Source organism: Anoplopoma fimbria, chromosome 15, assembly GCF_027596085.1.
Source record: "Anoplopoma fimbria isolate UVic2021 breed Golden Eagle Sablefish chromosome 15, Afim_UVic_2022, whole genome shotgun sequence".
Taxonomy (NCBI): Eukaryota; Metazoa; Chordata; class Actinopteri; order Perciformes; family Anoplopomatidae; genus Anoplopoma; species Anoplopoma fimbria.
In genome coordinates, this window is record NC_072463.1 from 4,052,530 (window position 1) to 4,080,071 (window position 27,542).

Below are 27,542 nucleotides of genomic sequence, written 5' to 3' on the forward strand. Positions count from 1 at the left end.
AGAGTCTCTCTGTTTCTCTCTGTTTCTCTTTGTAGCTGTGTTGCGTTTCTCTTTGTAGCCGTGTTGCATTTCTCTTGTAGTCTTTTTGTGTCTCGTTGTAGTCTTTTTCTGTCTCGTTGTAGTCTTTTAAGCAGTGGTCATTTTGAGTCTCTTGGTAGTCGCTTTATGTCACTTTGCAGTATTTCTTTGTGGTTGTTTTTTTCTTTGCAGTCTTTTAGAGTCTGTTTTTTTGTTGTTTGTGTCACCTTACAGTTATTTTGCATCTCTTTGTGGTTGTTTTGCCCGTTTAAAAAGTCAATGTAAGTCGATTGGTGTCTCTTGGCAGCTGCTTTGCTTGTCTTTGTTGATGTTTTGGTCCGATTGTATTCTTTTTGTGTCTCTATGTAGTTGGTGTATGTTTTTTGCGGTCATTACGAGTCTCTACCTGGTTGGTACGTGTCTCTTTGAGTGATGTTTTGTAGTTGTAGACCAGGGGGACCCGACACTGGGCCAGTATACCATGCCTCCATCTGATTTAGGATTTGAAAATAAGGAGAAATAGAAACTCTTAACTGAGCAACAGTTAAAATAATGTTGTCTTGTTTGGTGCTCTCAGAAAGCAGGACTGTAGTGTGTGTCCTCATCAAAAGTGTTTTCTCAGTTTGTTTTTAGTCAGCTGGACAAATTATCCAACCGATTGCATCGCATCAATCTTGGGAGAAAGTCCCAGTTAAACTTGTATGCTCATCATATCAATATTTGAAGCTTACAGACTTATTAATTCTGCAGTATTTAGAGCGAGTAGTTTGTGATAAATAAGATTAAATCCCTCCTGCTGCTCCATCTTGTAGTTACAGGTTCTGAACATTGATTAGGCTGCATTTAAATCTGTAGTGTTTGGATCCTCTCAGCCAACAAACACAGTGACAATAGATTGTTGTTCAGAACTTCCCTGCAACTGTAAAAAGCTAAGCGTAATTAGATCGGATAAAGGGATTTGAAAGGAGACAGATCCGATAAACAGGGTTTGCAACTGGATTCAGATTTGATCAAATACTATTGAATGCAATGGTTCCTAACTGTTTTGGCTTGTAATCCCTGTCAAAGTGTATGTCCCTAATGTAAACACACATTGTAATTTCACAAGAAAGGCTGATGGAGAGGAATAGAGAAAATTCAGAAAAAAAGATGAAAGAAACATCATTTTGTGATACAAAAATACATGTTTTTCTCACTGATCCCATTAATCATCTTGAGACCCTTCATATTAATCTTAGGCCCGACTGTGGGACCAATTTGGGGTCCTGACCCCCAGTCTGAGAACCACTGCTTTAGATATCTAGGTTAAATAATTTTAACCTAGATATCTAATTTTGCGACTTCTAGGATTGAGATGCAGATTACAACCAACTTAAACTTCTCCCGTGTGCCAAGCGTGCAGTAGAACTACCATGGCCGCCGCGAAAAACACAAGAACACAAATGTCCCTTTGTTGAGCCAGTGTTTGGTTTGTCCATTCTGGGCTACTGTAGAAACATGGCAGCCTGCTCCCTGGAGAGGATTTGCTCCTGTATGTAGATACAAACGGCTCTTTCCAAGGCAAAAAAAACCCCACAATGAGTCTTATTTCAGATGATCATATACAAAAAAAAAAAAAAACATACTTAATACTATTTTATTCTGTTTCTGACAATAGATCCCCCGATAAGCTAAACAATGTTCATTTAAGTGCTGAAATGTTGTGACTGAAATGCTGTGTGTAACAACAGATATGATGTCATGAAAGTTTAATGTCGATTTAGGGTTTTTGACCTCCAAATAATCAAGTTACTAGGTAAAAAAACGTAATGAATTATAACTGCTGCAGCATTCGACAGTGTTCACCTATCATGAGTCTGCACAAACAACGACACAACAACAACAACAACAACAACAACAACAACAAGTCCTGGCATGTCAGGCTGAAAGTCAAAGCTGCTGTGAGACAGAGCAGTTAGTGCACTCCATCACCTTCACTCAGAACAATGCAGTGCAAGTCATCATGTTCTCCCAGAGGAGGAGAGTGACGTCTGCGAGAGCTCCTCATTCACAGGCAGACGCTGCCCTCTGGTGTGGAACCCCGGTACTACGGGTGATGTGGTGCATTGGATTTATTATGACACCATCCACCAATGTCAGGACAGCGGACGGCCCTTAAATCGTGCGCTCTAATTGAGTTGGGCTTGTTAAGGAGGGGCGATTAGTCCTCGACGCGGAGCTCATCTCCTCCGTAATTACCAGACAATTACAGAGCTGCTGCTGCTACTGCTGACACCGACCCTCCAGCTGGCTGGTGGAGGTGAGGAAAACAGTCTACTAGTCTTTTTTTTGTTTGTTTGTTTGTCCAATTACAGAATCATAAAGAGGAGGAGGAGGAGGAGGAGAGAGACACACACAGAGAGAGAGAAGAGGTGAGAGAGGGAAAAAATAAACAATACTCAAAGTTTTTCATTTCTAAAAGTTCCACTTAAATGTGAACTCTCCGGGGAAATCACCAAAAACAATTTGTTTCCAGCGGTGGCCAGCGTGAGATGAGTTAGTCTCATTACGCCAATCAAGTGAGGACATGTGGTGAATGCATAAAGGAGACTCTATGCTACGTATTGAATGAACGTGCTGCAGCCTTTCACCGCCGCCTGGTCTTCACACGACTACGATGACGCTGAAAGACGGACGTTCTTCAGGCCCTGACATGCGATTGCTGGTTGCAGAGGGATGGAAGGGCCACTGAGATTGTAATTCCGCTGCCTGTCAATCACCGCCGTGATGACACAGAAATAGCAGAACGTCCCGGGGCCACTTTGCAGCCTGTAGGGAATCCTCCCTCCCTCCCATCCAGACAGACTGAAGCCTCCCATTAATGAGCAGCTTACGGCAGCAGCTCTGCGGAAGGAGGGCCGGCTCAATTTACAACCGTAAATTGCAGATAGCCGACTAAAATGAGGATGTCGGCGTGTTTTTCTGACAAAGCTGTGCTAACTTCTATTAGGATGTATCATTAGAATGCAAAACAACCACAAAAAACGTATGCTACAACTTTTGATTGTCATATTTAACCAATAAAGACAGAAAAATGCATCTTCTTTCCTACATTTAAAACAGACACACGTGGGGGAGTCGCTCTAAGCCGCTCCGTCTCTGCTGTGAAGCACACCGAGGGTTAAGTATCTTGATTAAGGGCACCTCAGCAGCACAAAGGGGAGAGCACAAGAATAAACATTAGAGATCGTCCCCCAGATGAATGCATCCGTTATGAAGCTTTCATCACTTTGTATTTACCTTCACTGAGTGTGAAGTGCAGCTCGAGGGGGAAGTTCTATAAAATCTGATCTGCCAATCAATTTTCCCCCTTAAGACCTGACTTTCCTTTATGGTACTAATGTGAATAAAACACAGATATCAAGACACACTAATGAAAGATTATGGGAAGTAGTTTTTGTGGTTGTAACTTGCTCACAGCAGCTGACGGATGAGGATCTTGTTGTTTCGGGTTCAGGTTTGGTTCAGTTGGGTGTATGGAGCAGCAGCAAAGCCTGGGGGGGGGGCAGGCACTTAAAAGGGTTTTAAAGTTGTCTATAAATCAGACAGACTAAACATCTCATTCACCAGGGGCCTCTTCTGGCTTCCGGCTCTCCACCAGATTTTTTAAACCTGGCTGCAGAGATTTGTCTCAGTCTGTTCGGCTCACAGTCGGCGTTCCAAAAGGTTGAAAACACACCAATCGTCTTAAATATCATTGTCTGCTGTAGCATTAAGATGTTGCACTCACTGTATTCGTATCAGTTCGCTGCACTTATTGAATTCGTATTCGTTTACTGCACTTATCCTATTCGTAGTAGTTTGTAGCACTTATTGTATTCGTATTAGTCTGTTGCAATTATTGTTTTCGTAGTAATTTGCTTCTGCACTATACTTTTGCTCTGGTTTATGCTTTAAGATGCTTGTTTAAGAAAGGAGATGCACTTATGACTTCTGGTGACTAGTAGTTCTCTTGAATACCTATGTTGAATACACTTCCTGTAAGTCGCTTTGGATAAAAGCGTCTGCTAAATGACTGTAATGTAATGGAATGTAATGTCCCTTAGACTAGCAACGTATCCTCAGACAGTGACAACGATTTGTACGATATCTTAAGAAAGGTTACCCCCGTTTATTTTCATCCATTTTCCCTGTGAAGGTCAGCAACACGTGTCAATTTCTGCTTGTTACATGCATGGTTTTTCTTTTCTTTTTTTCCAAAATAAAACTTCCACCTTAATAGGAAACAACTCATTTAGGTTAAGGCAACAAAACTACTTAGTCAGGTTAAGGAAAAAGATGGTCGTTTGGGTAAAAATAACTACAAAAGTGCCGTAACTACATTATGCAAGTTACGTGAATATTTAAATCAACATTGACTCCTTTATTTCCCCTACTGTCTGTCCTGTGTGGGCTTTTGCGCTTTTAAAAAGTCCTTGTTCATGATGACTTGGATAACATACGAAAACGATTCCATGTGATATGTATGAATTAAGACTAGGATTATTTGTAGGTATAGCTACGGATGCTGGATTAGACCAGCCTGACATGTCACGCTCATTTCTTAGGTTCATGTTTGTATTTGGGGTTTCTACTAGAACATGTTTTTATGATTTGATGTTCAAAATGCTCTTCATTTTTCTCATACTGTCTGCTTGAATATGCACGTACTTAGCTGCACCTCTACTGGTGACTGTATATTGTTGACATCACATCCTTACAGAAGTCCTGACGGTGCGTTTAAAGGCACCGTTTCTATTTTTTTAAAGCATTTCTATAGCAATTTAACCTGCTTATAGACAGAAAAAAAGACACAGAAATCTAACTTATTACAATATGGGACTCTTAATTGGGGCTGAGCGAGCTAACCCAGACCACAAAACAGTTTGTGAACCGGGTTGTCCACATGCTTTTCACCAGGTTGTGTGTGTCTGTGATCGTTCTCTATTATCCAGAGGTTTGATTGAAGCCAGACCGTACACAGAGAAGAATAGCCCTGGGCTGGGCGATTATTTCATATGATAATCTATCGTCTTTCAATGGAATCCTATGGTGTTGAAAACAGATGGAGATATCGTGAAACACAATTTGGTCGTCTAAATTGGCCTACTAGCTCGATTTCTTCTGAAAATTGAATTATTTCGAGCAGAAATGTTTAATAACACGAGCAAGTTAATTTCATGTGTCATGTTTTCATTAACCCAAGAGAGTACAAAACCATGTGATTATTTCAAATAAACTATTTATTTATTGTTTATGTGAAAACATGCTTTATTGAGATATGTGACGTTATCAAGATATTAAATTAGAAGATTTTTGACGTACCACCGAGCCCTAAAATAACCGTTTTGGATGAATATGAAAACGTCTCCATTTTAAAACTCCAGTGATTTTCATTCCAGCACAGAACAGCATTAACTTGAACATAATTAAGCCATGAACCAACGGGCACTATGTTCTCCGCTTCACTTCCTCCATCCAGGAAAATCGTGTCACATACGAGTGCATTCAGATATTACAAATGTTAGCACGAACATGCAAAGCCACTGTGCCGCTGCAAAATATAAGACCACATTATTGTGAGTATTATGCATGGGAAAAGGAGCTGCGGTTTACCGCCGGTGTACATCAAGCAGCGACATTTGACCTTCTCTTGCTCCAGTGGAGCCGCTCAGTGTCCAACAGCAAAACACCGCGGTTGTACTGAGCAGCTCCCAGATGTGAGTGTGTGCAGCTGTATGAATGCAAAGCAGCTCCGTGCAGAGAGAGAGGAGATCAAAAAATAAAGATGCTAAGCAGAATAAAAAAGGAAGAAGAAGCAGACTGCAGGAGCTGCTGCTGCGTGTGTGTGTGTGCGTGTGCGTGTGCGTGTGTGTGTGTGTGTTACCCACCCAGACTGTAGACCAGGAAGTCAGAGGAGAAGCACTTGGCGCCGTGGCTCATGGACGTGTCGTTGTGCGTGTTTCCTCCGAACACCAGCATGGTCCCGCTCACCATCACCGCCGTGTGGAGGTAACGGAAGAAGCCGCTGTCTCGCAGAATGGTCCTGCAAACGCACAGTCATGGTTGATATTCTGCTGATTCTTTCAGACGCTTTAAAAAAAAATTAATTTTCATATTATGGCAAACCCCTACTGATGCTATTACTGCACTATCCTTTTGACTTAAGAGAGGGTACGACTGTCACTCCATTGTATTTGCACACTTCCTCCCGACCATTAAAACAGCATTTTACAAGATTTAACGTTTGCTTTTGTCTCAGTTTTCTCGACAGAATTTCACTGCGCAGAACTCTAAATGCAAAAGAGCCAAACTAATTTGCTACATTTATCCCTTTAAACACTAAATGCTGTCCTTGTAAACATGCTTAGGCTTCACAATTTTCCACTGCCTTTTACAAAACATAGGTGTGTGCAAGCATATCTTCTTATTCAAACATCACAATGGTTAAAGATGAACTGATACTGATACTGATATCTGTCTGATACTGACTCATTAAGCTGGATCGGGTATCGGATACTTTATATTTAATAAAGAACAGTTCAGTTCTTTTATATCTATGTATATCTTTGTTACATTTGGATTTACATAAGTCGAGCCTGATGATTCCTCACACATAAAAGAATGATCCCAGTCTCTTCCACACAGCGAGGCATACAGCTAATTGATCAAACATCGTTATAGAATCGGTACTCAGTGTCAGATGATACACAAAGCCCAGGTATCAGGTTGAAAAAGTGATATCATTGCATCTCTTAGAGGAGTTTAAATAACTGCAATTACTGCGAGTAGTGGAAAGAGAAACAATATATCTGATATCATTCTGATTATTGCTAAAACATTGCACTGTATTTAGATTATGCTCCAGCATTACAGTAGCTCGTGGTATTTTAGATTATGAAAATTTACAAGTGACTGGAATATCAAATGTTTGATATTTTTGCATAAAAACAATCTTTGCGGTCGATACAGAGAAGCAAAAGTAGACGGACGCAGTGAGACTCAAACTCTTCATATTGCCTTGAATGTCAAATGTGTAGACTTCCTTATCTATATTTACAGCACCACAGACAATAAATAAAGGGGAGTTTTATATATATATATATATATAAAATATATATTTATATATATGTATTATAAATACATTTGCATAAAATAATTCCCTTGATGCTATTTATATAACATTGAGGAAATGACCACTGCAGACTCTAGTTTGATGAAAGTTAGTTACATTTTGACGCCATCGTTTGATTATTAATGTGTATAAAAATTAAGTTCTTTATCAAGTTATTATAGCTACAGAATGGTGAAGAACCTTTAATGTTTGCTTCTGCCTACTTCTTTTTGAACAAATACTATTCATTTATCTGGTATCAAGAATTTGTATTTTATTGGTTGCTCTTATTATTTGTTAAAATATATCAAAGACTCAGAGACAATGTCAGTGAAACACATGCGCCAGATGTTTTCATTTAGCAATCTTAATTGTTGAATTGTGAGATTTTGAGCCCAAATTTGACTCAAAGAATTGTCATAATATCAAATATAAGCTCAATAATACATCTCTGTGTCGTGCATCTAACTTTTCTTACCACCATTCTGCTGTATTGAATGACACTGGACAACATTGACCATATAAATCTGCACCAAAAAAGACAGCCTCACCACTTCCTCTTGTCCACGTCGAACTTGTACAGGTCTCCAGCGAGGCCGTACTTGTTGGCACTGAAGGCCTTGTAGCCTCCGTGGATGTAGATGCCTCTGGTGCTGGGGTCGAACACACTGCTGTGGCCGTAGCCGCCCTGAACCAGAGCCCCGTCTGTGCTCACCATGCTCCATGTGTTCTTGACTGGAGGGGGACAAAAAAGAAAATAAATTGTTTTACTGAGAATCAGAATATAATAAAATAATAAGAAAGTGGAGGGAAAGCAGATTTAAGAAAGGTCTTTGTAGTGGATTGAGTTTTTTTAACTCAAATGAGCCAATAGAAACATTGTATTATTGTTCCTAAAAATGCATTACAAGCACAAAAAAAAAACCATTGATCATAATTCATTTAAGGAGATCGACCAAATCATTTTAATTTGTGAGCAAATAGGACACACACTCGTGTCCATCTGGACACCACAGCAGGTTAATTCATCACATTTTCTCAGATTTGCTTCTAGGAGAAAACGAGAACTCTTAATTAAATTCAGTGTCTTGCCGCCGACGTAGGTGGATTAAGAGGAACAGACCACCAGAGTCAACTCGTTAACTTCATCTTGGTGGTCAGTGTTAATTCGCTGTTGTGGAGCCTTTGCGGATGATGCAAACTCCGAGCATTTACAGAGGCGTTTATACTCAACGAGCGGTCTGTTGCATTATTCTCTGTAACGCCAGAGGGCGAACAAACAAAATGAACTGTAACCTGTGTGACCTGCAATGAGCCATAAACCAAAATGCCGAGGAGGATTTGTAATCATCTTTAAACTCTTATCTCATATCAATGCACTACTTTATTGTTTTATACAAGCCCTGTAAAGACACAAGTAAAGTATTACAGGCATCGTAAGGAAACGAACCAGAATGACCTGTAAACAAATTGATTTGGCTCGAATGAAGATTTTTCACACCTCCTGTTTCTAAAGCATTTATAATCCCCACATATATAAATATCGCTTTTATCAGTGAACTATTTGTGACAGTCACGTAACAAAAATTCAGAGGCCCTCGACCAACCACCACGACCACTTGCAGGCTCTGATGTCAATTATCTGGCGCCTGCGACTTAATAGGGCGACTATAAACTAAGCTTTATGGGTAATCTGTGATGTTTTTTTGTTTTTTGGTTCAGTCTCTCTCCATCATTTTTATGGACCTGCAGCTACAACTCACCGATGTTGTACTCCTGCACCTGGCTGATGTATCCGTACAGAGGACAGTGTCCGAACATCACCAGCATGACGGGGCCCTCGCCGTCCTGGACCGGAGGCACAATGTGGGCCGAGTGTCCCACCACGGCGTACTGCTCGTTGGCCCGGGGCTCAGGAGGACCCAGGTCTGGTTCTGGACGTGGAAAACCCACAGCTGGCTGGACACGTTCCCCGTGGAGTCGATCTTTCCTCCGTACATGTAGATCTTACCCTGGAGGAAAAACAAAGACAAGCAGAGGAGCAGGGTTGGATCATATTCATACATGCAGAGGTCCTTTCAGAACTAAATGTAAATATCCTTCTATTGGTCCTCGAGTTTTTAAATCATAACACTAGTTTATTATAACGCCCTGGACCTTGTTCCCTACAGAACAGTTTTCCCCGCTGAAAGACCTGAAGGATCAGAGTCTGGAGGTCAGACAGAAGGATGTCTCTTGATATTAAGAGCCTCTTGACATTTCCCTTGATTGGGGTAGAATACACTCATTCACTTGATAATGTGTGTGCAAGAAAATTGCAGAAAGTACTGAACAGAGAAACCCCTCAAGGCCGGGAGCTAGAGGTCGTTATTACAAGCAGCTGTTAGTGTTCAGTTATTTGGTAATAATTTGTTTTGAAGTCGAACAAATCTTTAAATTTCAGTGGGTTTGTTTGTTTTTTTGAAGGATGGAGATTGAATTTGTGTTTAATTCAAATGTACTTCCCCACACTTCCACCCAATAGTTATATATGGGACTATAATCGAACAGTATAACAGAGTTTGATTTAGAAGAATTTTGACATTATATAATAATGCAATTGACTGATATTTTAGCTTTGATATAACTGATATGTGGTTTCCAGCATTATTTATTATTTTCTTTTAAATGTCAAATTGTACTTAATTTATCAGGTTGTTGTTTGAGTCAAACAATTCCCAAAGATTCTAAATTTCGATTTATTCAGATTCAGTGATTCAACAAGAGACCTCTATAAAAGAAAATATATATATAGCCATCTCATATCATTAATTTATAAATCTCTACTGTTGAAGCTTCCAAACTACCTTACATCTTTTCTACTCTCATTTATATCTAGTGACTACATTACAAGATCCAGTAACTATTTATTTTGGACGCACTTATCATGGTCAACTGGTTCCAGGTACTTTAATATCTGATGTGGTTTTATGATTCTTGGTTGTGGTGTTTCCATTTTGCTGATTACGTTCTTGTGAATGTTTCTGATTCTCCAGTCTTGAAATGAGACAGCATGATCGAATAAAGATTGAATACAATAAATAAAGATTATGCTGTTTTTTTTTTTTTTTACTCAAACTTCCTCTTCCATATCATCTAAACAGTGTTTTCTGGTCCTGTGAAAGTCACTGAAAACAGCTCGGGTTCACAAATGCTTGGATTATTTATTTCCAGGAGAAGAAGCATCTTCATCTTTTTATAAACCGGTGATGGCTTCTGTTTGTGTGCCTGACAGGCTGAATCTCTACATCACCTGTTGTCGCGAGGCTTAACGTCGCTCTTATCTGTTAGGTATCAACACCGATTAGATTCCTGATGTGTGTCTTCTCGAGCCCACATTGACTTCCAAGACACGTTCATCCCCCGTGATGCAATTTGTGTGTTACAAACACTCTGCAGCTCAAACTGTGTTCTCTTGAAACCACAGAGCAGACAGACTGCGTCTCCCTCTGAACCCTCCTCTCTCTGGAATTTATTATTCCATCAGCGACTCCTAACAGCCTTCTCTGTCTGAGAGGAAACGGCTTCACCACTTCACTGCGGCACATCAGAAGCCAGAGATTTAAAACAGAATATTAGTTCCAGACAACAGACAGACACAGAAAGCAGAAATAAAAAAATATATATACAATGTTTCTGCTGGAGCCTCCAATTAATTTAGTTGTCAACTGTTCTGTTCTGCTCCTCTTTTGAAGCCCTTTTTCATATTCCACAGAGATGAGCTATTATAATGTACAGTGTCATATTGTATTAATGGTTGTGCATTACTCCATCCCTCCACCTACCTCATGAAGAGCCAGTGAGTGGCCGTATCGTGGGGTGACGGTGTGGACGGAGGGGTCAAGGGTCATCCAGCTCTTGCTGCTGAGGTTATACCTGCAAAAAGGACAGAGGAAGGTGAGATGAACATTACAGGACGGCTTTAAGAAGCTCCTCATGTCCTGGTTTAGTCTGCGTTCAATCATTTGTTACATGTAATGAAATAAATAAATCAACAGTTTCATCCAGATTCAGTTGATCACTTGAATGTGACAAAGAGTGAGGGAATATAAAGTAATGTTTAAAGTACCATCTTTCTGTCTGAGATGTAGTAGAATAAAAAAAAAAAACAAAGTACAAGTACCTCAAAATCATGCTTGAGTGGAGTACTTGAGTCGAGTACTTACGGTAGGTACATTATACCACTACTTAAGCACGAGCACAACATTGTTTACAAGAGCACAAAGTTCTTCATAGACCTAGCATCTTCATTTTGCTCTCAAAGTGCACCAGATTGATGCATTTTATTTTGAAATGTACAACATTTTCTTCCAGGGGTGCATACCTCAGACCCTTCTAGGGGGTCCTAGGTCCATTCACGAAGTCTCACAATATTCTGTAGGAAATACTCTGTTTCTGATACCAACTCTTTGTCATGTGGAGCCTCCCATGTGGGACGTTGGCTGGTCCAGCTTTAATGGTTTTCACTTTTCTTGAGTGTCATTCATCAAAGACTGTGGTAAATAAAACTACAATGGAGACAAAGTCTAACAACTATTAAAAAAAAAAAAGGAAAATGCCACTCATCACGTGCCTTCATTGTGTTTCCTACCTTTAGGTTAGAGGTACAGTTTGGTTTCACAGACTGTGAGAAAGCATAGCTTATAACCCTGCAGGAGGAGAACCAGGCTATTGTGTAATCAGACTATGTCAAGGTGGCAAACACAAGAAGTTGTGCAGAGTTGGCAGAATGCTGCTATATAATGTCACATGACAGACCCTGAGCAGAAATAAAAAATGGCCTTGGTCCGTTTGCAACCCTTAAAAAAAACTGAATATGAGCCAAAGCCAAGGGGTGGAGGGTGATGTTCCTGGGTGGAGTTCAGGGTGAGGAGCATCGAACCATCCTGTAATTTTATGGTTTTAATTACATCCTTCGGTCTGTGCAGAGCTGTGTTCTTCTTCTTGGTTATTTTCGACAGACAGGGCGGTCACGGAGAAGCCGACTTCCAAGTATTACTTTAGCATACAGTGCAGAAACAGAGCGCTATTAAGTCCCGCCCACACCGGAAGAAAGAAAACAAATCAGCGCTCTCTCGTTTGACTTGGAATTGTGTGAAGGTGCATCTTTGTCCATTTCGTCTGCTAGCAAACGAAAGAAAAATGCTTAAAGCTGCTGTGTTGCTGGGATGCAACATCAACACGGTAAAGAACCAGAACTACGTTCATATAGAGGGCGGCTGTGGCTCAGAGGTCGAGCGGGTCATATTCCAATCAGTTTGATCCCCAGCTTCGCCAGCCCACGTCGATGTGTCCTTGGGCAAGACACTTAACCCCTAACTGTTCATCGGCTATGAATGTGGTGTGAATTTGAATTAGTTTAGCACCTCGCATGGCGCTTTGAGTGGTCGGAAGACTAGAAAGGCGCTTTACAAATACCATCCATCCCATAAGATGCAGAGCTGAAAAACTGAGCCTTTAAGAAGACAAAAGAGGCATCAGCAGGAAGAATGAGAAAAGCGTTTGTGTTTCTCTAAAGCATTTTGACAGTACGCAGTAACTTGTGTTATAGTGGAATGTGGATGAATCAGGAAGCTATGCAGCATTAATGCAAGCTGATTACAGGAGCTTGCCATCAACTAAACTGATCATGGGACAAGTTAGCTATGGACCCCTGGTAGACATAGCGTGCTAAAATACCCCTCTGTAAGGTTGGAATCTGATGTTTATAGCTAGCTGCAGGCATGTTGTCTGCATTTCAGCACTTGGTTGCATATGTCGACGTCGGTTGTTTGGCCCTCGGCGGCCCGTGGTTTTCAGAGTGTGATGCGTTGCGCTCCGTCTCTGTAACGGGCATGAAAGTCTAAAAAACATAGACCCTGTGTTTCAGCAGCACATTCCCTATGCAGTCGCATAGCAACAGCAGGGTCATGTCTCGCAGATCTCTTGGATGAGAGCTGCAGCCCAAAAATAAATAAATATGCAAGTGTGGATGCCCACAGGGGAGAGAGCACTTACGCTTTGACCATGTGATAGTCGGAGGCGTTGAAGACGTAGCCTCCTATGACCCACATGATGCCCTGGTCCACCACGGCCTTGTGGGAGGCCCTCGCCAGCCCGGCCTCGGTGTACTCCTCCCGGGTCCAGAAGGAGGAGTTGGCAGGCACTGAGACGAGGCAGTCTGGACCTGAAGGAGGGAAGGAAACCTCAGAGTCAGGACTCCACGGGGGATTAATGATGCAGGGAGCTCAGTTCATCTATAGGGGGATTTCTTTTGTACATATATATATGATAAACACCATAAACAACCTCGGGCTTTTTAGGGGAACATAAAAACAGACGGCTTTAAAACAGATTCAATACCAACTAAAAGAATCAGCATAAAAACAAGAAAAGAAATGGAGAATGTAATGAGGATTAAACTTCATCAGTTCACTTTAACGTCCTGCAGCCGGGAAGAGGGTTTAACAAACGTGGAGCTATCTGATTTCCATTAGTTGCAACAAAAAAAAAAAAAACACACACAATCAATTATTGATTTCTTTTAAATTATGGAAGTGAGAGGTGAAAGGAAAGGGCAGGGAGCTCAAAGAGGCTTTTTCAAACCTTTAGATAAATGAGACTGGTTATGAAGGTGTGGAGTAATCTAGCATTAGAAAGTAGTTCCTAAAGTTTTTGGAAATGCAAGATTATGCGCTGTGTAAAAGAAAAGTGGATGTTTTACAGGAACCCCTTATTGTGTTTGGAGAGATTTCTTTTTTTGAAAGTTCTTTCAGCAAACAAACTATCAAGGCTTGACCGATTTCAGTGGAATGACTCTTTTATAGACAGACGGCCTTTTCCTGTTATCGGACGAGAACAATGACGGTAGCATAAACCGGAAACACTATTCAATGAGCAGGGGGGGAATAGGGGGGGATAGATTGTTGGCAAACAAGTAAAGTCATAAATAAATCAATTGTGTCCTTGTCCTGTCGATGCCTGGAATAAAACATTTACCGATAAATTACTGCTATCACTCCATCGTACAGTAGAAACAGGATGTAACTGCTGGAGGGCAAATTCCCTATTGATGATCATCCAAAACAATGCAGAAGTGAACACGTGATGAGAGAAAAAGTCCATGAACCCGTTTCTCCTTTTCGTTTCTCCCTGGTGTCTAATATTCCTCCACTACCTCGAAGAAAAACAAAATTGCCATTTGCAACTTGGTGGCGTTTCCCATAAATAAAAACAAATGCAGCCTTTTGCTTCCCTTAAAGATGTCATTTGTTGAGGGCCACCCATCTGTGAAAGAGAGATTAAATGCAAGGCCGGCCTGACTAAACAGGCATCTGTCTGATTTTTTTTTTTTTTTCTTTTCACTGGTTGGTGCAGAAAATGAGTTCATTTGGGAGCTGGCAGCGCAGAGTACACTAAGTGTGCTATTCCTCGGCTAACACACCATGACAGGGTAATAAAGGCTAAAGAAAACACCAGTCTGCTTCTCAACTCCCTCAGCTTTGGTAATTAGATGGTGAAACACACGGAGCTGCTGATATAACTGCAGTTAAATGAAGCCGTTGTCTCTGCTCTGCGCAGAGTGGCTCAGCAGAGCCGTTTAAGAACTAATAGAGCTGTTAGAAGGCGCATATGGTCCGATTCAAAAGGGGATAGAGTAGTGTCTGGTCATCAGAACATGAAAAAACGAAAAAAGACTCATATTCATTACGCCACTAAAAAGATCAGGAAGCTGAGCGTGCAAAAAGTCCATCTGAGGTCCATCGGGTTACAGCAGATGGACGTTGCGGGGGTTCTCAAAAAATAACAGTGGAGGCTTAGAGCTGAAGAGGGAATGGGTTTGAATCACCGGATAAAAACAGAAGAAACCTGGACGGATAAAGTCAGTAACACGCTCTCTACTAAACCTCCAACTGCTTCACTGGAGCGGCTCTGGAGATTTGTTGGTGTTTCATTTATTCCTGGGCTCGTTCTAAAAGGAAATAGCAGGAACGCTCTGATCTGCATTATATTATAATACCGCTGGACAGCGATTTAAAAAAAAAAAAAGAAGCAATTACTAAAATATAATGAAATGGATTCCATCAATGTTGAAAAAGTTGAGGTGAGAAGGTTTATTTTTATTTATTTGTTTTAGATTAAAAAAAAAAAACATTCATTATGGTGCTGGTGGGAAATGTTTAACTGATCTCAACTTTCTGTGTTTTATAAGTTTTCTTAGTGATTGGACGCTGAGGGACGCTGTCACATAAAAGCATTGACCCTGAAATAAGGACTCCATCAACAGAAAAATGTGTCCTTTTACACAGGAATCAACCTAAACACCATCAATCACTACTGAACGTAGAGTTGCATCATTAGGCAGCAGGAGCCAAACGGTCCAACTCCTTCATTAAAACCTTCTCTCAATTATACTATTTCTTACCTATTTATAGGAGAAGAATCCTGCCACACTTTCAGCCATTCTAAGTGGCTGGTACACTGAACACCACAGCAGAATAGTTGACTACCTCAGTTACATATTAACCTGATACTCGGACTGAATTTACATTTCGTTTGACTTCATTCCGTCTGTATGAATCACTGAACAAATAGCAGATGTTTGCGGCGATGCAGGTGTCGATGTTGTTCCATCTAACCTTTCTTCAGCTGAAAGCCCCACCTGCTCCGAAAAATGGTGTTGAATACATGAGGAAAGACACACTGCATGCCCATGAATATACTGTATATATAATTATGGCTTATAAAAGGGAGTTTTGGCAGCTAAAATGTGAGATTTCCCCCTGAGACCAGAGCCCCGGTTCATTCTGCACAGAGAACACAGACCCAGTAAGAAGCGTATTCAAGCCACAGAGGAGGGTTTCTGAAGAGTGGGTCTGATGAAACCAACATGATGACATGGTGGTTATTCAAACCAGCTCAGCAGATCGCATAATGAGGTCACGTGATGCCAGCCCACCTTGCCATCCGGTCTTGCAGACGCAGGTCTTGTCCTCGCAGTGGCCTCGTTCGGGGTAGCCGCAGTCGGCCATGCAGTACGGGACGTCGCAGGCCGCACCCTTCCAGTTGTCCTCGCACTCGCAGTACACCGAACCCGTGGAGTTCATCACGCGACACTCGCCGCGGCCCGAGCAGTTGTTGGGACATGTGTTCACCCTGGGAGAGAGGGGGGGAGGAGGAGGAGGAGACAGAGAGAGGGTGAGGAACCAGGATTCCTGAAATACAGACTGTGAATAAAATATCAGGGACATGTTTCAACAACGGAGTCACATCTGCTCTCCTGCAAATGACTCCTGAGCTGCCTCCAGGCTTAAAGGGGACAGAGACGTCATTAAAAAGTCACATTTTTTCGTGGTAGTGTACATACATGTGGGTATCTGGAGTAACTATCAACACATACACTGTGAAATAAGACAACCCTGTCAGTTTTTGAAGGGCTGCCATTAAGATTTGGCTCCCTGCAGACTCATTTCAATATATAAATGCAAAAGATTTACCCTGAAAATAAATAAATAAAAAGAATAAGGGTTCATGTGGAGCCCACAGTTCCCTGTACCTATGTCCAAAATCCCATTGTAAAATGTTAAGCAGGTTTTGACTAGAAGAGTGGCAAAAACATTCAATTTTTGGCGTGCTGATGTGAGACACTGAGCTTTGAAAAAACTAAAAATGGGCTTTAGAAAGCTACTGCTACTTAAACTTCACAAAGAGAAAGCTAAATGTACAAAGACAAAGTAATATCACTAGAAACAACATTCCCAAAAAATTACAAATAGAATATTTTTTTTTACAAAATGTATGTATAGTATATAGGCATTAAGTAGCCACACTTCTCCTGAGAAGAACTACATACCATGATCTAGCTAAAACATGCAGCTCAATATTTAACGATCAACACTGCAAAATGTCTCAAAATGAAAGCAGCTTCAGGTTACTGGGCAGATGGAACTTTATAAACCCCCACACTTTTACAAACTGACATGTACAACACATTCAATTAAATTCTTTATGATTTGGCATTATTCTATATTATTTATTTATCATGTCAACAAATCTCATGAAAAGACCAAAACCAACGTCATGCTAGTCCATTTCTCAGTATTTAAGTATACCAACGTCCTACAGCTCTCTAGCTAAAGCCCATCGGTTGTTACTGAAGCTGTTAACCTTCAGAAACAGGTCACAAATACACTGTATACTTTCATTAAAACAAAAAAAAGGGTTCTGACATTTCCTAAAACGGCTAACGACGTGGATTAATACACATTAGGGCTTTGTTGAGCATTTACAGAAGCAGCACAATGTGTGTAGGATCAACTCAGAATAAACAAAATGTTAATGGTAATGAGTGAACACCCGGCACAGCAGTGTGACTCATAGGTGTGTTTTTAATAGTTTTTGGAAAACAATGGAGCTTTATGCTAAAGAGGAAGAGAATATATCAGACTTTGAAACACAAACAACACTGGCTATTGGATTAATTAACCGTTGGTTTTGATCTGTTCATGGAATCTGTTGACCATAAACCAGACCTCCCCTTTAATATGGAAATACAGTGTCCCTAATGTTATCATTTTAAAAAAGGTGAGAAAACATTTTCTGTAAAAACATGCATTAAAGTGAGAGACTGAGGTGAGATGTTTGGGAGCGAGGCAGGCGACACAAAGGGCCCTCCACATTCTTTCATGTTTCTTCGTGGTTTGATGTTTTCGGCTCCTCCACCTCCCCGAGACACCAAAGACCGTGGGGCCCCGAGGGCACTCTGCTTTCATCCGACTCGGTGTTTCTCAGCCCGACTTCAATCCCATCGCTATGGCGACAGTACCAATGAGCAGGCGTCCATTGTGTCCTTTTGCAGATGTTTGGAAAGGACAAGCTTCACTTTGGTTTTTACAACATTCTTTCCTTTTTATACCAGAATGAGGAACCAGGTCGGAGAAAACGGAGGACATTTTTGTCCGTGTGAAGTTCAGTTTGATCTATCTGTGGGCTTGCTGCTGTGCACAGATATATGGATGTTTGGTAGATTAAAGGAACAAGACTAGATTTCTAGTTTATTGTGGATAGATGTTTGATATACAAACATGGGAATCAATATATGTTCTTTGTTAATCTTAATATATTGTCCTTGCTAACTGTTTTGTGCTCAGACTGCCGGATGACGGTGTGTGGTGATGCGACAAAAACAAACTGCAGCAAATGGACGACAGCTTCACGACACGATCGTCTCTCTGAAACGCCGTCAAGCATCCGTGTCAGCGGGCCGACTGAATCACACAGGAAGTGATAGCTTTGTATGCGTCATGTGTCCCGAGGAGGAGCGGGGAGTATGCTCCTTCACCTAAATAAATATCACCAGCCAGTAAAAACAGAAATTATTTGTACAGGAGGTTCTCAGTATCTAAGGGTGTGTTATTTCGCAGATACTTTTATGGAGAGACTGACTCCATCATGCATGCATGCATGCGTGGACCCTGAGAGACACAGACCCTGAGGTCTGGCAGCAGCAGACGCTCAGCTGTGGAGGATTAGGAGCCACTTGATATGTGGAAGCTGCTGTTCCAGCTAAGATTTCCAAAACCAAGAAAGGGCCCGAGATGATATTTATGCATTTATGAAAGATGCTTTTGGTTGTATTGCACTTTCTTATTTTGAAATGGAACCAACAGGCAATTTAAAACATTGCCGCCGCATGTACTCGGTTGTTTTTGGTATAGAAAGTGGTCAAATATAAACGATTATTTCATGTTGTTCTTCGCTCACCTGTATGAAATGTTGAAGCCGGTCAGGTTGTAAGCTGCATCACTGAAGAAGTGCAGCAGGGCGTAGCCGGACTGAGACACCACCTCAGGAACCGTCTCGTTCCCGTAGCGCTCGGGAACAATCAGACCACTGCAATCAAAAGGGACATTTTACACATTTATTTTTAATCACCATTTATAAATATTTTACTCCTAAACTGATATGTAAATGAAGGCCAGGCTTGATTATGTGAACATTTAATGGTTCAGTAATGGTTTTTAAATCACATTTCACTGAGTTTTCTCTCCTATCGTAAACAGACGCTCTCTGCTCGGGAAATTATGAGAGACAGAAGTGAATACTTTAACCAAAAGCCGAGCAAATGTAGAGGCAGATTTCTATTCAGGGAATCCTGTCGACACAAGAAGCTACCTGTCCTCCAACCAAACTTCAGTCAGACTTCAGTGGACGCACCTGAAGGCAGCGAGGAGAGGGGCGTAGATGGAGTCTCCGTCGTAAACGTAAAGGTGGTCCCAGCTGCATTCTGTGGCAAAGTGGTTGAACCGTAGTCGGAGTATTGTGTTGGGCCTGGAACACACACACACACACACACACACATTAATAATAACCAAACCACTTTAACAGTGATATCAGAAGTCTACCTGAGTCACCAGAATAAGCTCAGTCATTTAACAAACTGGATTCATTAAAATATATATATATATATATATATATATATATATATATATATATATATATATATATATATATATATATATATGGAAATAAATACATGTTTGTTTGTATAAAGATGTGTTTTGGTCTTTTATTTTGTATTTTAATTATTTAAGCCAGAATCCAACAGAAGGGCTTTTTACATCTTTCCAGCAAAAAGAGATCAAGATTATATTTCTTCTCTTTGAAATTTAAAGTATAATCCTCTGAGTACAAATCAAGAATTCAAAGTTTAGAGCAAACAGGGCCTGTATTTAAACGTAATTTAAGAATATATATGGAATATTTGGATTCACCTCATTCAGTCTAACTGGAGTAAAAACATGTTTTGAACCCAGTGAGTGAAAGGACACAGTTGATTAGCTTGCAAGTTGGTGCAAAAAGCACGCCTTTGTAGCTTTAACAGCGTCTACCATCCAAAAATAATTGTCTAACCTCTGCTCTATGGTACTGCAGAACATTCTTTTAACACATTTCCAACTGGTCCAACTCTGAGAATACCAGACACAAACAAACAATGCTCAACTCAAAATGCTGCACACCGTGCAACAGCTACTTCTGTAAAAATATTTATTAAGTTCCAGTTCCTCAGTATGCAAGATCCTGTAAACTGTATTTTTTTAATTATGCTAATTTGATAAATGTGTCATGGAAACTTCTGGGAAATCAGTAGCCTCGTCATCTTTCCTGCTAAGAATTCCAACCTCAAGTTCACTTGTTAAGATATTTAGTTCATGATTCACCATGTGAAGAGGCTGAACCCAGAATGAAACATCCTCTTTCACTACATGAGCAGAACAAACAACAAAATAATGTATTAACGTAGCAGGTGGATTATTAACAGCTGATATGATAGAAACATTCACCACCTGGTACAACAACACTTTAGTAGCATTTGTCTGGTGGCGTTTTCATCCCACCCTGTCTCCTCGTTTACTTGAAATCACAGATTAAATCAAAGAAAAAAAACGTATATTATTTTATTTTCTTCTGTGATGTTGGTGGCAAATGTAACAGCTGTACTGCAAAGTCAATCCCAGCTGTTAAATCTGACAGTAAAGCTGCATCATGTAGCAGATATCGTAGGATTTGTCTATGTGCAACATGAACAAACTAACAGTCCACGCGTCCTTTGAAGTTTAAAGACAGCGGGCAGAAAAACAAAGCGTGTTTAATCCGTTTTTGTGCTATTTAAATATATTTTGTGGTCTGAATTTGGTTAACATTGAAAAAAAGGAAATCATACAAACGAGGAGGGAAGAACACAGAGGCCCATTTAGCGCGTCTATGTTGGGGAACAGGAAATGTTATGAATGGTCACATTTTTTTCAAAATTGAATTGAGGGAAGGACAGAGGATTTTTTGTAAAGCCTCTTCAAAATTGAATTTGTGATTCTGGGCTATACAAAATAAACTGAATTGAATTGAATTGAATTCATTACAATGAAGCGGCGGCTCTTCGTCCTTTCATCTGCAGACAAAATAAACTGGAGGAATGGCGGCAGCCCCGAGGTTCGATTAGAGGAGACGGCTTGTGACCGGTAAATAATGAATCAGGAGAAGCGACTGGAGACATCTGACAAAGAAAGTACTATTCCAAAAAAAATCTGCAATTACATCCGAAGTCCGTAAAAGTTAGGCCTTTGGGTCTAACTTAACGTCAGAGAGGAAGTTCGTCACTCTGATGATAGCGGTGCACGCGTCACCGTGTTGACCTCTTGTTAAACACGGGCTGAGGGCTCAAGACGGCACGTTAAAGAGCCATTAGGGTGTTAATGAAAACGCTGAATGACGGGGCAGAGAAGCCATACAGGAACAGGAAGGTCAGAAGTTCAAAAACCCTCTCAGGTCCACACGTCCTGTCAGAGAACACGAGCGCGACCTCGATGAGCCTCGACACAGCCACTCATGTTTAATCCCCCTCCGTTGGCTAAACGTCCGAAATGCAAATGTAATCAAAGAGTTTATGGTTCGGAGGAGCTGCCAGGGTCGAAGAAAAAATAAAAAATGTCAAGATTCATGGCTCTGAATCGGTGCTCTGGTTATGCCGAGTAAAAAACAAAGAGGAGTATTGAGTTCTTCATTTTCATCATCACCTTCTGGATACTGTAAACTCCTCGTTCTGGATGGAACCTCGGAGAAGGACTGTCGAGCAGTCTGTGTAAATAATCCTTATGAGCAACCCCCCTTTTTTGGAAATTTTGACTGGCAGCCTCGGCTTTCACGATCCATCCCTCAGCTGTCTCGTGTTTTTTTTAGGATTCACTCCGTAGCTCTTTGTTTTTTCTTAAAAAGGCAGAAGCTGATTTGATGGATGAAATCAATAAGAGAGGGTCGGTTTCCCTGCAGAGTGTCGGCCATCTTTGTTCTGGCTACGTCAAGATGTTTGACCACCTCCGAAGATAATTTGAGAAATCTACTGTTTTTGGATCGCAAACATCCACAACTTTATTACATGCTACTGATTTATTTGTACTTTTTTCTAGAGCGGTTTAGGTTTTATGAATTGATTGAGGATTTCTGTCAGTGCGAGACAGATTTAAGAAAGTCTATAAAGAGCAGCATGTTTGTTGCCAGGTCCTGATGTGGCGTTTCTTTCCTGCTGTTGGATCAGAGCTCTACTTACTGTCCCTCGATCAGCCAGGTACACTTGGTCTTGTACTTGTAGTTTCCTGGACCGTCAGTCAGGTGACCAGAGGGCCCCGTCAACCTGAGAGAAAAGAAAAGGAGAGGAAGTCGCGGTTACGAATGTTGATGTGATACGTTTTATTCTAAACAAGCTGAGATCCTGGAAACTGTGTCCAGTCCATGTATGATGTGATGTGATACTACTGATGGCAACACTGAATCTACAACAACAAAGCAAACCCCCCAAGAGACCTATAGCTTTAAGCAAGAACTTTGACAGAGAACAGCGTGCATCTGTCACATTACAAAGCAGGATTCAAAACAAGAAAAGGAAGCCAAATGGCTCCAAATGGGATTCAAGAATGTGTGTTATTTTTTTTTTTTAACCAATCAAACGGTTTAATCTCAATAGAATTTCATGCAAAAATAACTGAAACAATTGATTTATGGTGCAATAACAAACGAATACTGACTAACAAATACATTAACATTCCTCTGAAAAACATTCTGACTTTTATTTATCTATAGACTTTTTTTTTTTTTACATTTTCACATCACAGGTGTCCAAAACCTAAACTTGTATCTTTTCTATTTCTTGAGTTATTTAACCAACAGTAAAAAAAAAAACACACAAATGTTTTGTGGTCCAGATTGAAATATTAAGAACTATTAGATGGATTGTGTTCAGACATTAATGTACACCTCAGGATGATAATGATTTGTCCCTCACTTGACCCTGTTAGCATGCTAGCACGCAAAACTAACAAGCTGATGCTAGCAGTTAGCTCAAAGCAGCGCTGACCCCTATTTAAAGCCTCACCGAGGCTACATGGCTGTCGACTCTTGGTCCTGTTATTTGATAAATCATCAAACTGACGGATCAATTTAGTGCTGAAATGAAAAGTGGGTCAACAAAGAAAATGATTGAGTCATTTATAAAGCAAAACTTTTTTGTTTTTTCAAATGTGAGGATTGCTTTTTCTATATATTTGAAACTTCAATATTTTTCATTTGTGATGTTTTTTGTTTTTTCTGACCTGTTCTAGAGGGAATATTTATTTAAAATAACTAAAAGACACAAAATATTCACCAACAGGCCTACGTGTCATTTATGTATTTTCATTCAAGGAGTTTCCAGCAACAACATATGAGTCAAAGTCAGTTCTGTAAACTTTGCAATACTGATATCTGTTTAATTATCTAAAGCCTTAAAACACTGACTAAAATATTCAGACTGCAGGTGTAATTTCTGCTCTGGAGCGACACAGTAGAAATGATTACACACACACACACACACAGCGTTGTTACACAAGAGTCAGTCAGCAGAGCAGAGAGAGCGAGCAGGTAAACATTAACCTCTGCCACTTTATTATTTGGTCCATGCAGCTCGCTGGTTGAGCAAGCAGCAGCAAACAGGACAGCTACGAGGCAGAGAATGATTAAACCTCACAGCAAATTATTATCCGAGGCAAAGCGCCGCGACGGAGAGAAAGAAAAAAAAAAAACAACAACAACAGACTAATAGTATGGTAACGGCGGCCCGGCCTCATCCACTCCTGCTTGATGACACAGCAGAGGAGAGGAGCTGAGGGACGCAGGGGGACACTTTGCAGGCTGAGATTGTATCATTACTGATGTCGGCCTCAGGGCGCCATGACGCCGCTAACAAACACAGTCACAGTCTTGTTCCAAAACAGTCTCTCAGCACCGCTTTGGACCGAGGTCTGCAGAGAACACACTCCGGCCCTGTTCAGCTACAGGAGCCAGTTAAAGATCTCTGCACCGCCATGTAAATAACAACCTGAAGACACGCTTTCAAACAACACCTCAGTAAAGAGCTTTAGTCTCGACGTCTGAACAATCTGTGAGGAACCCTGGTGCGCATTGCATAACAAAGTGTTTATTCTATTTTACAACAAGTGTGGCTGCAACGTCATTGTTCTTGACAAACACGTTCTCCTGCAGACCGAGAATGCAGAGGTGCAGGCCAACAGCCCCAGCTGTGTGTGTGTGTGTGTGTGTGTGTGTGTGTGTGGGGGGGGGCTCAAGGTCCAAGGGTGTTGTTGTTAAGTTAAAGACGAGCTGGAACGGGTGCCAAGCGTGTGACTCTATAATGCAGCAATGCTCTTCTGCTACAGTATCTCTGACCTGAAGTCAGTGCATCAGCAAATGCAGAGTTTAACCACCAAATAGACAGAAAACTTAACTCATTACATCAAAGTCAAAGATTGAGGACCACACACACACACACACACACACACACACACACACGAGGCTTTGCTGAATTCTGCTGGCTCACTGTTTGTGTCAGCAGTTTAACCCAGGTCTTTTTCCTCTCCTCTCCTCGCAGCAGGTCTCAGCGGTTAGCTAACGAGTACACTAACGCTGTAATTACAGGTCGCTCAGTGCTCAAACAGCCCCGTGGCCTGCTGGGACTCTGGGCTCTCCCAGCTCTCAGACAAACAGCGTCCTCAGAGGGGCCAGAGGCTCCAGACTCACCTGGACCCAAAGACACCACCGCTCCAAACCCCAGAACTCAAACTGATGCAGGTTCAGGGCTTTCTTAGTCTGCTCAGTACTTCTACTACTACAACTGGGAAGAAACATCCACCTGACACATCAAGAAAATAACAAATAGTCATATATGAACTTAGAGTTCATATATTTATCCGTAGTGACCACTTAAAGAAGAATTAAAGGGCCAGTTCACCGAAATCACACATATGTAGGCCATAGGAAGGGTGGTTATTGTAAACAAACAACAAATTGAGATGCAGATAGACAGTTGTTTTTTTTTAATAATCTTTTGTTGACATCCAAATGAAATGGAGGTTAAAAAAATGAAAGACGACAGAGCGATGTCACTTCCTAGAAACGCTTTCAGTTACTCTGGATAACCTACGCACCTAACTGTGGCTCCGAGGGACTATTTCCTCAGAGGAAAGTAGTTCTGCTGTAAACTGTTGACAGTCAGGTCAGTGGATTATGCAGAGTAAAGGTGGACATATTTCCTGGAAAGACACGATGCAGCTGAGTGTCTTCAATAAAACACAATAAAAAGGATACTAAAGAGGGTTTTTAAAAGCAGAAGCCCTGACAGATATACGCGTTATGGCCATTAAAAGAACAACTAGTCTCTTCATGTTTTATCACGATGAAGCATAAAAAGTAGGGTTGTGAACTGTACTTTGTTCTCTTAAGGGTTCCAACTGAGTTATGTCGGTGTGACAGTTTTGCGAAGGTTGTAGGGACGAGTTTGGGGAGTGGTTTATGTTTATGTGGTGTGTAAAATGTTCTCAATAAGTAACGAAATGTTCCAACAAAATATTCTAAACGAATTACAAAATGTTCTAACAAAATGTTCTAAATGAATAAAATGTTTTAAATAAATCACAAAATGTTGTAAAAAAATATTGAAATAAATCACAAAATGTTCTAAATGAATAATAAATTGTTTTAAATAAATAACTAAATGTTCTAAATAAATAATAAATTGTTTTAAATAAATAACTTAATGTTCTAAACAGCTAACAAAATGTTCTAACAAGGTATTTTAAATAAATAAGGAAATTGAGACATTTTTTTTATTACGAAGAGAGTAAAGTACAGAAAAAGATACCGCAATTTACCTGCCATTTGGCAATGTCAATTATCAATAACCTATTCATTTTTCAAAGTTTTTTATAAAACATTTTTAGTGTGGTAAACTAAAAGGAATGATGGTTTATTTCATAACCCGACAGTTGCTATTATCTTTTATTATTATAGTCAAAGACGTTGTCATTGTATGGCCACTTGCAAACTCACTTTTGAGAGATGTCATATCACAGTATAACTAATAGAAACTAAAGTGTTCATGAAACTCTGTCAATAAGTCTGAACACATAAGGTTTGCCTTTGAAGGGTCAGTGGTGTTGATGGGATTTCTAGTTAAGTTCCATGTGTTTTTTTAACCCTTTGCAGCACTGCAATCTAAAGTTAAAAGAATCTAAAGCAAAACTGAAAATATCTGATTACATCCCACTCTACTTTTAAAATTCCAGCTGTCAGAAATGTCCTGCGATGAATAGTGAACCATCAGGTGCCTCCACTTCCTGTTATTAGACCCCACACTGACACAAGCAGAGACCTGCATCGACGCTGGCGTCCGACAGCTTCCTCGTGCAAACAGCATCCCTGCAGCAGAGCCGAGGTGGTCTGCTGATGGCAAACACCATCTCTCATTCAGAGGCGACAACAGCTCTGCTCGGTGGCTCAGACGGAGGGTAAATATTACAGAGGATGAAGGGTTTTCCCCTCAGACTGTCTGAGCAGACGAAGGAAAGCCGCAGATATGAGGTTTTGTTTTTTTTAAAAACGATTAGGGAGCATTTGAGGGGAAAATTATACTTTTTATTGTAATGTTATATCCCAAAACAGTTGTGGTTGTAATTTGATTATTGCACATGATCTTGCAGAAGCTAGCAGAAATAAGCGTACCTTAATATCAGCATGATTTCGACGGGATATAGTATTGTTATTATTTTTTTCTACATCAGGAGAAGCTTGTGTGGAGCTTAGGGTCGAGTGCGGTAAACAATATATGCACTCAAATAAACTCGGCCCATCAGATAAATGTTGTAAATAAATATGCTCTCCTCCCTTCTTAATGGAAAAAACATTTAAGATGACGCAAGACGGTTTAAAGTTACTCGGCAGCAGCCACGGAGGAGGAGGAGGAGGAGGAGGAGGAGAGCTGTGAACCAATCATGGAAACAAATCCACAAAAGCTGTGGGCCCAAAACAAGCTAATGCAGCAATAAGTCAGATATATTGTGTAATAAATATTTCATAAATTATGAACAAGTGGCTTTTTCCAAGAGCTTGTTCTGCTTTTTGCACCTCAGTGTTTCGCTTGAGTTACAGTTGCACTTTAAAGAGAGCTTTTTTTGTTGAAATGTATCCTTCCATCAGCCTTAGGATGCATCCCATCGCCACTGAGACCCTGCAGGTCCAACCCATCTGCACAAACACAATCCTGTCTTTTGATATTCAGCATCACAGACATGCCGAGTGCCAAATGATTTATGTATTGACTTTTGAAAAAACAAAAAAAAAACAATCACTGCAATCTCAGCCACCGTGGCCTTTCTGTTGTAAACAAATCCATCCATCCAGCACCGGCATGTAAAAACTTCCTAAACTCCTCCTGTGACTCCGTGGAGAGGGATGGGGTAAACCTCTATGCATCTGTAGCTGAAACCAGAAGGAATCAGTGGTACAGCAGTGG

The 27,542-nt window shown here is 40.7% G+C and overlaps 1 protein-coding gene across 1 annotated transcript in view; it reads right to left on the reverse strand.

The window, feature by feature from the left end:
- Positions 1-27,542, reverse strand: part of atrn (attractin) — a 133,021-nt gene that overhangs the window by 97,678 nt on the left and 7,801 nt on the right. Inside the window, 10 exon segments of the mRNA XM_054613316.1 lie at positions 5,928-6,082; positions 7,702-7,885; positions 8,914-9,057; positions 9,060-9,162; positions 10,975-11,065; positions 13,187-13,355; positions 16,128-16,324; positions 18,932-19,060; positions 19,385-19,498; positions 22,272-22,355. Of these exon segments, the coding sequence (XP_054469291.1) occupies positions 5,928-6,082; positions 7,702-7,885; positions 8,914-9,057; positions 9,060-9,162; positions 10,975-11,065; positions 13,187-13,355; positions 16,128-16,324; positions 18,932-19,060; positions 19,385-19,498; positions 22,272-22,355 (1,370 nt within the window).